The 14,387-nt window shown below is 36.9% G+C and overlaps 1 protein-coding gene across 1 annotated transcript in view; it reads left to right on the top strand.

Annotated features, from left to right (window-relative positions):
- dnah10 (dynein axonemal heavy chain 10) overlaps window positions 1-14,387 on the top strand; it is a 41,787-nt gene that overhangs the window by 19,616 nt on the left and 7,784 nt on the right. Inside the window, exons 37-64 of the mRNA XM_051110888.1 lie at window positions 43-234; window positions 315-433; window positions 582-740; window positions 823-958; window positions 1,039-1,161; window positions 1,309-1,440; window positions 1,529-1,745; window positions 1,898-2,017; window positions 3,745-3,890; window positions 3,988-4,140; window positions 4,228-4,488; window positions 4,706-4,878; window positions 5,284-5,377; window positions 5,560-5,724; window positions 6,458-6,646; window positions 6,804-6,975; window positions 7,437-7,640; window positions 8,846-8,926; window positions 9,004-9,201; window positions 9,541-9,702; window positions 9,796-9,970; window positions 10,294-10,475; window positions 11,393-11,529; window positions 11,630-11,847; window positions 11,971-12,192; window positions 12,267-12,414; window positions 13,382-13,661; window positions 13,897-14,126. Coding sequence (XP_050966845.1) covers window positions 43-234; window positions 315-433; window positions 582-740; window positions 823-958; window positions 1,039-1,161; window positions 1,309-1,440; window positions 1,529-1,745; window positions 1,898-2,017; window positions 3,745-3,890; window positions 3,988-4,140; window positions 4,228-4,488; window positions 4,706-4,878; window positions 5,284-5,377; window positions 5,560-5,724; window positions 6,458-6,646; window positions 6,804-6,975; window positions 7,437-7,640; window positions 8,846-8,926; window positions 9,004-9,201; window positions 9,541-9,702; window positions 9,796-9,970; window positions 10,294-10,475; window positions 11,393-11,529; window positions 11,630-11,847; window positions 11,971-12,192; window positions 12,267-12,414; window positions 13,382-13,661; window positions 13,897-14,126 — 4,788 coding nt within the window. The remainder of the gene's footprint in view (window positions 1-42; window positions 235-314; window positions 434-581; window positions 741-822; window positions 959-1,038; window positions 1,162-1,308; window positions 1,441-1,528; window positions 1,746-1,897; window positions 2,018-3,744; window positions 3,891-3,987; window positions 4,141-4,227; window positions 4,489-4,705; window positions 4,879-5,283; window positions 5,378-5,559; window positions 5,725-6,457; window positions 6,647-6,803; window positions 6,976-7,436; window positions 7,641-8,845; window positions 8,927-9,003; window positions 9,202-9,540; window positions 9,703-9,795; window positions 9,971-10,293; window positions 10,476-11,392; window positions 11,530-11,629; window positions 11,848-11,970; window positions 12,193-12,266; window positions 12,415-13,381; window positions 13,662-13,896; window positions 14,127-14,387) is intronic.

Genomic DNA, 14,387 nt, shown 5'->3' with positions numbered 1-14,387 from the left:
TGTTTTCTTCCTCTTCATTTCTCTTTTCTTTACTCCTACTAGGATGTAGTTCTGATGAGGGCTCTTCGAGATATGAACCTGCCCAAGTTTGTATTTGAGGATGTTCCTCTGTTTTTGGGCCTTATCTCAGATCTGTTCCCCGGGCTCGACTGCCCACGTGTGCGTTACCCCAGCTTTAATGATGCCGTAGAGGCCACCCTGGAAGAGAATAAATATATTGTGTTGCCCAGCCAGGTGATTCTTCCCTTCAAAGCTCATTCTAAAAGGACTGTAATGATTGAATATAATAATTCTTGACTAATTTGTGAATGTAGGTGGACAAAGTGGTGCAAATGTATGAGACCATGATGACCAGACACACAACGATGGTGGTTGGACCGACAGGAGGAGGGAAATCTGTGGTGATCAACACACTCTGCCAATCACAGACTAGGTCTTTGTCTACTTATAAATATTACATTTATGCAACAGTGCCTGTGAGACACCTGTTTTTATACAGAATGTCTAGAAGTTCTGCAACATGTTCAGAAACAAGCTGTTCTCCCAGGCAAGTGCACGTAACTCTTAAATTTTATCTGTAGGTTGGGCCTGCTGACCAAAATGTACAGCCTGAACCCTAAAGCTATGAGTGTGATCGAGCTGTATGGAATCCTTGATCCAGTCACCCGAGATTGGACTGATGGGATCCTGTCTAACATATTCCGTGACATCAATAAACCTACAGACAAAAAAGAAAGGAGGTGAAAATCCTAATAAATAATTCATCTGCATGTATTTTAAATCAAAGGAATTCTGATCCATGACCTTGGCTCTGCTTCATAGGTACATTCTGTTTGATGGAGATGTGGATGCTCTATGGGTGGAGAACATGAATTCAGTTATGGATGATAACAAGCTTCTCACACTGGCTAATGGAGAGAGAATTCGCCTACAGAGCCACTGTGCTCTGCTCTTTGAGGTACCATGTAAACTCTTCATTTTGTCAAAGGACAAGAACTCAATGTAACTGTCGTGGTCTTGATAAGTGATGTGTTTTAGGTTGGAGATCTGCAGTATGCCTCCCCTGCTACTGTTTCTCGTTGTGGAATGGTGTTTGTGGACCCCAAAAACCTTCGCTATGCTCCCTACTGGGAAAAATGGGTCAGCAGCAGAGCCCTCAAAGTAAGACTTTTTCTGACAGCTGAAATTTAGCCGCTTTTGTCAAAAACAGTTCTAAGAACAGTAAGGAACGGTTCCGGTTATGTTTCCACTTGATTTGGCACTGATATTCAAGACTATATTTTCAACATGACTTTACTGCTTCAACAGGAACAGACAGATCTTCGCAAACTGTTTGAAAAGTACGTACCGAGTGCCATTGATATGATAGTGGATGGTATAGTTGATGGTAAACAGACAGAGAAACTGAAGACTGTCATCCCACAGACAGATTTAAACATGGTGAGTGAGTCAACAGAGACCTGAACAGATCTACAGTGTAAGTGATTTTTATGGCATGTAGCACATTCCTCTTTTTTCTCTTTTTTAGATAACGCAGCTGACTGTCATGCTGGAGTCGCTGCTGGAGAATGAGGACTTTATTTCTGAGGAGCTGGAGTGTTATTTTCTAGAGGCACTCTACTGTTCACTTGGGGCTTCGCTCCTGGACAAAGGCAGACAGAAGTTTGATGAGTTCATAAAAAAGTTGTCCGCTCTGAACAGTGTTCATGATGAGAAGGTGCTTGCTGGCCCTGGACAGATTCCAGGTGAGGCAGAAGCAGGGTTTAAAATTATATTTTTGGCCATGCTTGGCAATGGCAGTGAATTGAAGAAGTATTTCTTATGACACCTAAAACTGTATGCATACTTTTATAAAATGTATAATTAATTTATTTTGTACTCTTATATAATTTTGCAGTTTACTTGCCAACCCTCTATGATTTTCATTTTGACGGAAACCAAAAGAAGTGGGTTCCCTGGAGCTCCATGGTCTCAAAATACATTCATAACCCTGATATGAAATTCATTGACATCCTTGGTAAGGCAGCTTTATTTCTTCTCTTTGCTTCTTTGCTTCTCACCCCTGGACTATTTGTATTGGTTTTTCCCTCATGTGCCCATATATGTTTTTTTTCCTGCCCTCATTATGTCATTATTAGTTAACCTTGTGTCACCTGTGTCTTAATTAAGTTGCCTCCAGCCTTGTGTCACCTGTCTTTAAAAGTTGGTTTCAGTTCAGTGTTTGTCGTCCAGTCTTGTCTATGTGTACGTGTGTTCCTGCCTTGCTTGTGGATTTACCCATTTGGAGTATATTAAAGACTTGATTTCATTGACCTTCGTCTTCATGCTTATCCTTCACACGTAGTTGTGACATTTTGTTTCATGTCCCTTCCCCTCCTCTAACGCTAAACTCCCTACTAATCTACACTACCGGTGAAAAGATTGAAAATATTGTGTTTTTATTTTTTGAAAAGTGGTCTCTAATGCTCATCAAAAAGGGGAATATTGCGTTAAAACAACTGTTCTGTGTTTTAAAATATTTTAGTTTATTTTTGTGATGGCAAAGTAGAATTTACAGCAGCCATTACTCCAGTTCTCAGTGTCATGTGATCCTTCAGAAATCATTCTAATATGCTGATTTGGTGCTTAAGAAATATTTCTTATTATTATAAACATTGAACAGTTTTTGCTGTTTAATATTTTTGTGGGAACTGTGGTACGCTGCTATTAAAAAGTTTGAGTTAAGTAAGAAAGAAAAAGAAAAAAAGGAAATGAATATTTTTATTCAGCAAGAACACAAATTGATCAGTAGACATTTATGATGTTACCAAAGACTTGTGTTTCAAAAAATGCTCTTTTGAACTATCACTGAATCCAAAAAAAACAAATCACATTTTCCATAATCTTTTTTTTTTAAAGAAGTCTCTTTTGCTCACAAGCCTGCATTTATTTCATCCAAAGCACAGCAAAACCAATACAATTTAGAATTTTTTACTATTTAAAATAACTTTTTTCTATTTGAATATATTTTTAAATGTAATTTATTACTGTGATTTCAAAGCTGATTTTTCAGCATCATTACTCTAGTCACATGATCCTTCAGAAATCATTCTAATATTCTGATTTGCTGCTCAAAAACATTTATTGTGTTGAAAACAGCTGAGTATAATTTTTTCAAGTTTCTTTGATGAATAGAAAGTTAAGAAGAACAGCATTTATAGCAACAAAATATCTTTATCATTCCTTGTGATGAATTTGAAGCTTTCTTGCTTAATAAAAACAAAAGTATTTAAAAAAAGAAAATATTCTGACTCCAACTTTTGAAAGGTATAGTATATAATGTTACAAAAAGATTTTTATTTCAGATAAATGCTGTTCTTTGAATCCTTCTATTCATAAAAGAATCCTGCAAAAAATGTACTCAACTCTTTTAAATACATAATAATAATAATAATAAATGTTTCTTGAACAGCAAATCAGCATATTAGAATGACACTGAGACTGGAGTAATGATTCCGAAAATTTAACTTTGATCACAGGAATAAATTACATTTTAAAATATACTCAAATCGAAATCAGGTATTTTAAATAGTGAAAATATTTCACAATATTAGTGCTTTTGCTGTATTTTGGATCAAATACATGCAGACTAGGTAAGCAGAAGAGAATTTTTTAAAACAAAAAAACTTTTGACAGGTAGTGTAGTTATTTTTATTCAGTATGCTTCAACAATAAAGTCTTGCTTCATCCGTTACTTTCTGTCAGTCCCGACAGTGGACACCACTCGTGCTAACTGGCTGTTGGAACAGATGGTGAAAGTGAAAAGGCCAGTGGTCCTGGTTGGAGAGTCTGGCACCTCTAAAACAGCCACCATTCAGAACTTCCTGAGTAATCTCAATACAGACACAACTGTACGTCCATTGCCTTGACTATCACACAAGCTATTTAAAGATAAAAGCACTTCAGTTGACCTTAACACACATCATAACAAGATTCACCTTTTCCCAGATAATGATGACCATTAATTTCTCATCGAGAACAACATCTATGGACCTGCAGAGGACTCTGGAGGCAAGTGTTGAAAAGAGAACCAAGGACACGTATGGTCCTCCAATGGGCAAAAGGCTCCTTGTGTTTATGGATGATCTCAACATGCCAAGGGTAAGATTGGATTTAATCTGAAGGTCATATCTGAAGCTGAGCTTTCACCTCACTGCTCATCATGTATTCACATTTATTTGATCTCAGGTGGATGAATATGGCACTCAGCAGCCTATAGCTCTCCTAAAGCTGCTGTTGGACAGAGGAGGCATGTATGACAGAGGAAAGGAGCTTAACTATAAACTCATAAAGGACTTGGGCTTCATTGCAGCCATGGGAAAGGCTGGGGGCGGTAGGAATGAAGTGGACACTCGATTCATCTCTCTTTTTAGTGTGTTCAACATCCCCTTCCCTCAGGAAGAGTCCCTGCATCTCATCTACTCTTCTATTCTTAAAGGACACGCCAAGGTGCGAGAAATAATTCAGCTCTCCATATCAGAACAAATTGAATTTGCTGTCATGCAATCATACAAAAAAATATTTTTTGCCAACACAATCATATCTTATTAATATTTTGCAGTTCTTTTACACTTGTGATTGGATCCTTGTATTAGTCTTTTACCCAGCCCTAATTTATTTATGAAATGAAAGATTCTAATCAGGATTATTACTTTTATATTTTTAGCCCTTTGAGGAATGCATTCAAAACATCTGTGACAAGTTGACCTTCTGTACTCTGGAGTTGTACAAAACCATAATTAAGGACCTACCGCCAACACCCTCCAAGTTCCACTACATCTTTAACCTGCGAGATCTCTCCAGAGTCTACCATGGCTTGACGTTGACCAATCCTGAAAGGTTAAGAGTTTTTTGATTTAGAAAGAACTGAGGAAGTTCTTTTTAGTATGATGTTTGCAATATTTACATACAAGTGCAAGTGGTTCTTAACCCTAAAAAATGAACCTAAATAAATTAATAATAATAATAATAATAATAATATTAATTTAATTAGTTTTAATATTAGTGTTAATATATTGAAACAGTGTTATGCTTTGAAATTAAAATAATTAATAATAGTTAATAGATTCATCATAGTTATAGTTCTTTTAATATTATATTACACTGGGGGCTATATTTAAATAGGTTGAGAACCACTGCTATATATACCACTATGCTTCACTATTTTACATTATGCAGTGTCTTTTATGACCAGTTTGTGACAGATTTATTTTAATAATAACCATGTGTTAACTCCCGCACCAGGTTCTGTACAGTCACCCAGTTTGTCCGTGTATGGAGAAATGAATGCTTAAGAGTCTTCCATGACAGACTTATCAATGAAACTGACAAAATCACGGTATGCGTCCTTCCTGACACTCGTAATAAGTTCTATAAAAATGATAAATGTATCTGTAATGTTTATAGAAATTTTTTTTAGATAATTCTTTTTTTCAAAAGTAGCATGTTACAAAAGCCTGTAATTGACTCCATCTTAAACTACACACTTATTGTAACATGCTACGACTTTGCTCTCTACAGGTCCAGGGGCATATAAAAGATCTGATTGAAGAGCACTTCAGATCAGACCTTGATTCAGCCATGAGAGACCCCATTCTGTTTGGAGATTACAGAACAGCTCTCAAGTCTGAGCCAAGAGTTTATGAGGATATACTGGACTATGATGCATCCAAAGCTCTGTTTCAGGTACATAGATGTCTTTATTTTTTTTTTTTGTGTTAGTTGTTCATGAGTCCCTTGTTTGTCCTGAACAGTTAAAGTAAAATCTTAATGCATCATTTTTTTCCTCTGGAGCATCAGTGAGTGTCTGAACTTTCTGTAATAGTTGTATATGAGTCCCTCAGTTGTCCTCAGTGTGAAAAGATGGATCTCAAAATCATACAGTCATTGTTGGAAAAGTTTCAAATACACAAAAATGCTGAAAAACCGAAGAATTTGTGGGACCTGAAGGATTTTTCTGAAAAACAGTGGGCAGTTTATCTGTGCAGGACAAATAAGGGACTCATGAACAACTATGACTAAGCAAAAAAAACAAAAACAAAAAAAAACAGTTGTGGATCATTTAGGTAACAACACAATATTAAGAAACAAGTGTATATAAACTTTTGAACATGGTCATTTTTATAAATTCAACTATTATTTTCTCGTGTGGACTATATGTATGTCAGTTCTAAATACCAAATAACATGCATTTTGTATGATACCTCTTATTTTGGTAAAAAATAATTAGCATTTTGCACATTGTGCAAGGTATGTAAACTTTTGACTTACGCACTTGGCAGATGATGTTATCCAAAGAGACATACATTGTATTCAAGCTATATATATATATATTTAGTATATCTGAAAATGAACAGGCTTGTCAGTCTGAAGCTTTTATTATTGGTTGTAACACTTTTTTTTTCTCTGACACCTGTAGGAGATCCTGGAGGAGTATAATGAAAATAAAACCAGAATGAACTTGGTGCTCTTTGATGATGCTCTGGAACACCTGACTGTCATTCACCGCATCATCAGAATGGACCGTAGTCATGCCTTGCTGGTTGGCGTAGGTGGTTCAGGAAAACAGTCTCTTACAAAGCTTGCTGCCTTCACTGCTGGTTATGAGGTAATTCATTGGCTCAAACTATTTCTGTCATTTTTCATATATTTTTAAAATGCAAAAATTTAATTTTTCCTGTATTTTTTCCATTTTGATCTATTTCGTTCCCTTCATTCTTTCTAACTATGAATGCTATGAATCATTTTATGCTGTTCGTTTATAGGTGTATGAAATTGTGCTTAGTAGAGGATACTCAGAGACTAACTTTCGTGAGGATCTAAAAACTCTGTACCTTAAACTGGGTATAGAAAATAAGAAAATGGTCTTCCTGTTTACCGATGCCCATGTGGCTGAGGAAGGGTTTCTGGAGCTCATCAACAACATGCTTACATCAGGTATTTAAAACAACTGACTTAAAGAAGTTTAATGATGTAAGATACACATTTGTTAAAGGTGCAGTGTGTAAATTTTAGCCACACCTAGCGGGTGAGGGTGCGAAATGCATATAGAGAAGCTAAGGTGCCCAACACAGGACAAAGATATTGTCGTCTGAGACAGCAGAGAGTAGCCAGTGGTAACTTAAGGAGTTATATGTACTTAATTATTCAGTAAACCGATATGTTATTGCAAATATCATTGTTACTTGTTCGTCGTGTCGGTGTTCTATTCGCAAGAACAACAGTGACAGTACACGATCTGTAGAGCAGCTTGTCCGTTTGGGGCTACTGTAGAAATGTGGTGAAGACTTCCATGTAAGGGGACCTTGAAATCCTTTGGATGTAAACATGGACGAATGTCACAGTTTTATGGATTGTGTTAAAATGAAATGCTAACAGCTGTTACTGTGTGTTGTCAGGAATGGTTCCAGCACTGTTCCCTGATGACGAGAAGGAGTCAGTATTGAACCAGCTGCGAGATGAGGCTATGAAAAATGGCTCTGGTCCGTCAAAAGAGAGTGTATGGCAATACTTTGTCAATAAGAGTGCCAACAACTTGCACATAGTGCTGGCCATGTCACCTGTAGGAGACACTCTCAGAACCCGTTGCAGGAATTTCCCAGGTGCGTGAACAATATATCAAAAATTACTTCAGAGTAGGGATGTCAGTTTAACATGTTAACCTAATTAATTAGTTATGAAAAAGTAACATGATTAAAATATTTTAACACAGTTACCATGCTAGCCCTACCCCCAGACCTGTACATTATCTTAAATTTCATACAGTTAACTGTTGATAAATATAATGCAGGGCAACAACTCCATAAATGGCCTAAAATTCAAAATATAGGTGCAAAAAAAAAATGCCCCTGTATGTGTTTTGTCTCATATTTATATATATCACATATCACACTGGCAGCAAGAGCAATATGACACAAGTGCTGATTTTGTCCGATCTATCACAAGCTTAAATGTGATTTTATACAACAGTTCAGTAAATAAGAAGTTGATATTGTAATATATTTTAAACACTATATTATGTGTTCTTGATCAATTTTGCAGAGAACATATTACCTTTAAAGTAAAAAAATACAAAATTGTTACGCGTCTCCGACCAACACAGTGGTGTTAAGTTTCTGAATGAATCCACGTTTTGAACCAATCATGTGAATCAATGATTCAAAGGCCAGTTCATAAAGAGAGCCATTTACTTCATTCCTGAATGAATTAGCTATTTGAATGAATTGTATCGAATGAGTAAATGACTCATAAAGACATTTACCACCTGCTGGCAGATTTAGTTTCTTATTTATCATTTCATTAAAAAAAAAATAATAATAATAAAAACATTAAAAATTTTATTCTATCATCATTTACTTACCCTCATGTCATTTTAAACCTTTCTTTTGTGGAACCTAAAAGAAAGTATTTTGAAGACTGTTGGTAACAAAGCTGTTTTGGTTACCAATGACTTTCATTATATGAACTAAAATACTGAAATGTTTCTCAAATTAACTTCTTTTATGTTTCATAGTTCACGTAAGGCTGTTGCAGCCTACATTTTTGTGTAATAATTTTTTATGTTGAATCAAATTAAATATTTCTAAAGCTACAATTTGTAATGTTTCCTTGATACTTTCTCATTTAAACACAAAAATAGCTTTAAATAATCTTTTGTGAGTATTTTCACAATCAAATTTATTTTGTGATTAATTTATAATATTAGATTAAAAATGTTAATCAACTGACAGCCCTACTTTAGAGATTTAAAACACATTTCAGAGTTTCATGTGTTCTTTGTTTTTTGTTTTTTTTTCACCTACACCAGGATTGGTTAATAATACAAGCATTGACTGGTTCTCCCCTTGGCCCCCTCAGGCCCTACACGCAGTGGCCAAGTCCTTCTTAGGTTTGTTTATAAAGCCATGTACATCCAACAAAAATGTAACTCATTCATGCTAGTTTAAGTATCGTGTATCATTTCAGGTGAGAATCCAATGATCCCAGAGTGTCACTCAGAGGCGGTGATTGCTCATGTGTGCATGGTGCACAGCTCTGTGGGCGACTATAGTAAGCTGTTCCAGCAGACACTGCGTCGCAGCAACTACGTCACCCCTAAAAACTACCTGGACTTCATTAGCACCTACTCCAACCTGCTGGACGATAAAGATAAATACATACTGGGTAAAAGCAAATTTCTCTTGAGCTGTTTGGGAACATTTGTTTATGATTTTGAAATAATATACTGCATCTATCAGTGCTTTTAGTGTTCAATGTTATTTTAATTAAAACAAAAAAATAAAAATAAAAAATAAAAATGAGAAAATAATAGAAACTAGCTAAAATAAGTTGGAACTAATGAACTAATAAAAAGAAAGAAATTTAAAATGAAATTAAAACAAAATATAAAAATAAAAATGAGAAAATTGATATAATGAAAAAATAACACAAATGTCCAAATATTAATAAAGACTATAATAGTATAGAAATAATACTTAACACTGATCTGTATGCACTATCCAGCACAATATAAACGTCTAGAAGGAGGTTTGGATAAGCTGAAGGAGGCAAGTGGGCAGCTAGCAGAGCTCAACACCAAGCTAGCTGAACAGAAAGTGGTGCTGGCAGAGAAGACTTCAGCCTGTGAGAGCCTTCTAGAAGAGATCTGCTCTAATACTGCTGTCGGTTAGTAAACATCACATACAAACACTTCTGATGTGTATCTATGGGTAATTCAAGATCAAGATAAAAATAGATTGTAAACTTTGTCTCTTTCAGCGGAGGAGAAGAAAGCCCTGGCAGAGGAGAAGGCTAAAGAGATAGAGGAACAAAATAAGGTGATAGTGGTGGAAAAGAAAGATGCTGAAAATTCTCTAGCTGATGCTCTTCCTGCTTTAGAGGCTGCTCGTCTCGCCCTGCAAGACCTGGACAAATCTGACGTCACGGAAATCAGGTGGCCACTGTGCTTCTAGACTCTAACACTAAATCAGAACAAAACAATCCTGTAATCTTGTAAATCACTCTTGTAAATCATATGCAGGACTCTTTTTCATTGTTGAATTTTAAATAAAATATATTGCATTTGTATTTTAAATATTATAATGACATAAAATTCTAATTAGGTGTAATGCAGAAAATTAAGTTCCTTTATATGACAGGAAAGTACTTTTCTGGTCTATTAGTTCAGTTTCTTTGCAGGCCGTTGTTATCTCAGATTTATGGTTCTGTGCTTTTCCCTTATATATGTCCTCCACCCTCTTGTTTGTGGTGTTGTAGATCATTTGCCAAGCCACCCAAACAGGTGCAGGTTGTTTGCGAGTGCATCCTGGTGATGCGGGGCTATAAAGAGATTAACTGGAAGTCAGCAAAGGGCATGATGTCAGAGGCCAACTTCCTGCGTTTGCTTATGGAAATGGACTGTGACTCAATCAGTGGCAATCAAGTCAAGACTGTCAAAGGTAAATTACCCTCCATGTATTGAACTTCTTAATGCTATTCAAAGGATTAGCTCACTTCCAGAATAAAAATTTCCTGATTATTTACTCACCTCCATGTCATCCAAGGTGTTCATGTCTTTCTTTCTTCAGTCGAAAAGAAATTAAGGTTTTTGAGGAAAAACTTCCAGGATTTTTCTCCATATAGTGGACTTTAATGGGAGCCAAAGGGTTGAAGGTCCAAACTGCAGTTTCAATGTAGCTTCAAAGGGCTCTACACAATCCCAGTCGAGGAGTAAGGGTCTTATGTAGCGAACCGATTGGTAAAATTGATATACTTTTTAACCACAAATCCTCATCTTGCACTAGCTCGTCTATACTCATCACGTAGTTACGTTAGAAAGGTAATGCATGACGTAGGCGGAAATACCGACCCAGTGTTTACAAAGCAAACATACAAAGAAAGTCTAACACCATTTACAAGAAAAGGTAAAACTATGATGTTGGAGTACACAGATGAAGAACAAACCATGCGTCACCTTTCCAACGTGATTACAAATGCGTGAAATCACAGATGTGCATCGCAGAGCTAGTGCAAGACGAGCGTTTGTGGTTAAAAGTATATACATTTAAATTTTTTTTTGGAAATCAACCAATCGTTTCGCTAGGTACAACCCTTATTCTTCGGCTGGGATCATCTAGAGTGCTTTGAAGCTGCGTTCAAAATGCAATATGGACCTTCAACACGTTGATCCCCGTTGAAGAAAAATCTTGGAATGTTTTCCTCCAAAACCTTAATTTCTTTTTGACTGAAGACAGAAGGACATGATCATCTTGAATGACATGGGGGTGACTAAATTATTAAATTATTTATACTGCAAGTGAACTAATCCTAAATTCTGATGATCTATTGTATTGCCCTCTCCTTGCCATATAACCAGCCTACCTAAGAAACCTCAACACCAGTTTGGAGGAGATGCAAGCCATCAGTAAAGCTGGTTCTGGCATGCTAAGGTTCGTGGAGGCAGTCATGGGTTTCTGTGATGTGGCCAGAGACATCAAACCTAAGAGAGAGAAGGTCTGATATGCTTATATAATTGACACTATAAATGCATGAATTCAACTGCATGATCTCATTTAAGGCGAGCTGATGTTAAATCACAAATTTACATTTAAAGGTAGCTCGTCTGGAGAGGAATTTCTTCCAGAGCAAACGTGAGCTGGAGCGAATCCAGAATGAGCTCAGTGCCATCCAGAAAGAGCTTGGAGCTCTTGGAGACAAATATGAGGCTGCCATGACAGAAAAGCAACTTCTGCAGGAGGAGGCTGAGGTCATGGAGAGAAGACTCATTGCTGCAGACAAACTCATCTCAGGCCTGGGATCAGAGAATAAGCGGTCAGCTTACTCATTAAAACCCTAAAAATCTTCAGATTCCTGACATCATGGCTTATATTATTCTCTCCAAGCTAAATGACATTTTAGTCATTAGTCATGTACTGTATGTCTATCTGTGTGTAGCTGGACGGAGGACCTGGAGGAGCTGAAGCAGCGGCGAGTGCGTCTTCTAGGAGACTGTCTTATCTGCGCTGCCTTCCTCAGCTACGAGGGAGCATTCAGCTGGGACTTTCGTAATGAAATGGTGTATGAAGTGTGGCAGGCAGATGTCCTGGAGAGAGGCATTCCCCTGAGCCAGCCTTTCCGAATAGAAAACCTCCTCACTGATGAGGTGGAGATCAGCAGGTGAGTCACCAGGCGATGAAGAATAAATATTTGTGCATTCTGTTTATGGAGAAAAAAACTGTGCATTCTCTTAGATGGGGATCTGAAGGTCTTCCTCCAGATGAACTTTCAGTGCAAAATGGCATCCTGACTACCAGATCCAGCCGCTTCCCCTTGTGCATTGACCCCCAGCAGCAAGCCCTCAACTGGGTCAAAAAGAAGGAAGAGAAGAACAATCTAAAGGTTTTACTTCCAGTGATTATTTTACAAAAAAAATCCTGATTATTTACTCACCCCTATGTCATCCAAGATGTTCATGTCTTTCCTTCTTTAGTTGAAAAGAAATGATGGTTTTTGTGGAAAACATTTCAGGTGTGGACTTCAATAGGGATCAACAGGTTGAAGATCCACATTGCAGTTTCAATGCAGCTTCTAAGGGCTCTACACGATCCCAGCCAAGGAATAAGGGTCTTATCGAGTGAAACGATTAGTCATTTTCTAAAAAAAAATAAAAATGTACTTTTTAACCACAAATGCTCGTCTTGCACTAGCTCAACCTCACACATTACGTAATCATGCATGTGTGACGTAGGCGGAACTACCAACCCAGTATTTACAAAGCAAACGTGCAAAGAAAGTCAAACGCCCTTTAGAAAAAAAGATAAAAAAAAAAAAGGTATGTCGGGTGATTTTGAAGTTGGAGGAGAAACAGAGATGGAGTTTTTCGCCCTACTCTACATTTTAACCAAAGTACACAGATGTAGAACAAACAGTGTATGACCTTTCCAACGTGATTCCATGCGGAATGCATGAAGACGCACACAGAGCTTGTGCGAGATGAGCATTTGTGGTTAAAAAGTATATCATTTTTTTTTTTTTAGCAAATGGCCAATGGTTTCACTAGATAAGACACTTATTCCTCGGCTGGGATCGTGTAGTGCACTTTGAAGCTGCATTGAAACTGCAAGTTGGACCTTCAACCCACTGGGCACCATTAAAGTTCTCTATATGGAGAAAAAAGCATAGAATGTTTTCTTCAAAAACCTTAATTTCTTTTTGACTGAAGAAAGAAAGACATGAACATCTTGAATGTCAGGAATGGGTGAATTATCAGAAATTTTTTATTCTGGAAGTGAACTAATCTTTTAAGTCTGCTTAATTTATTTGTAATCAGTCTTGGTGTTTTTAATAATAAATTTCTGATTTGCAGATCTCATCATTCAATGACCCAGACTTCTTAAAGGGGCTGGAGTTGGCCATTAAGTATGGTTTCCCCTTCCTTTTCCAAGATGTGGATGAATATATTGATCCGGTTATTGACAATGTCCTTGAGAAGAATGTGAAAGGGCCAGAAGAACGTCAGGTTGTCGTACTTGGAGATAAGGAAGTTGACTATGATCCCAACTTTAAACTTTACCTCAATACCAAACTTGCAAACCCCAAATTCTCTCCTGCAGTGTTTGGGAAGGCCATGGTTATCAATTATACAGGTAAGAGCAAACTTTATGCAATACACACAGGTCTCCATGCAAATGGAAGTATACAACATTCACAATTTATCACAAATGTACCCACACTGAGTCCAGTGCCAATTTTGGATCATAATCTGAAATCATCTGGTTTTTAGAAGTCAAGATCTTTTTTCTGACTTAGATGTGAAAATGCATTTAATCTGGGACTTCACAGCTTATCATTTAATTTCTCTCTGTTAAAACTGCTTTTCAGTAACCCTAAAGGGCCTGGAAGACCAGCTGCTGAGTGTTATTGTGGGATTTGAGCAGAAAGACAAGGAGGAGCAGAGAGAGCAGCTTATTCAAGAGACTAGTGAGAACAAACGTTTGCTGAAAGACCTAGAGGACTCCCTGTTGAGAGAGCTGGCCACCTCCACAGGAAACATGCTGGATAATGTAGAGCTTATACAGACTCTGGAAGAAACCAAGACCAAAGCCAGTGAGGTTAGTTCATTGCACATCACACACATGCATAATGGCCTGCTAATTATTTCCTAAATATTTATCACAGTACACTGCCGTTCAAAAGTTTGGGTTGGTAAGATTTTTAATTGTTTTTGAAAGATGTCTCTTATGCTCACTCACAAGGCTGCATTTATTTGATCAATCATACAGCAGCAAAATTACAAATATTTATATTTTATTATATTTTTAAATGTTGTGTATTCCAGTGATGGCAAAGTTGAATTTTCAGAAGCCATTACT

Source organism: Labeo rohita, chromosome 5 (assembly GCF_022985175.1).
Source record: "Labeo rohita strain BAU-BD-2019 chromosome 5, IGBB_LRoh.1.0, whole genome shotgun sequence".
NCBI lineage: Eukaryota > Metazoa > Chordata > Actinopteri > Cypriniformes > Cyprinidae > Labeo > Labeo rohita.
Note: the sequence above shows the minus strand (reverse complement) of the source record. Positions and strands in the feature narration are given on the sequence as shown.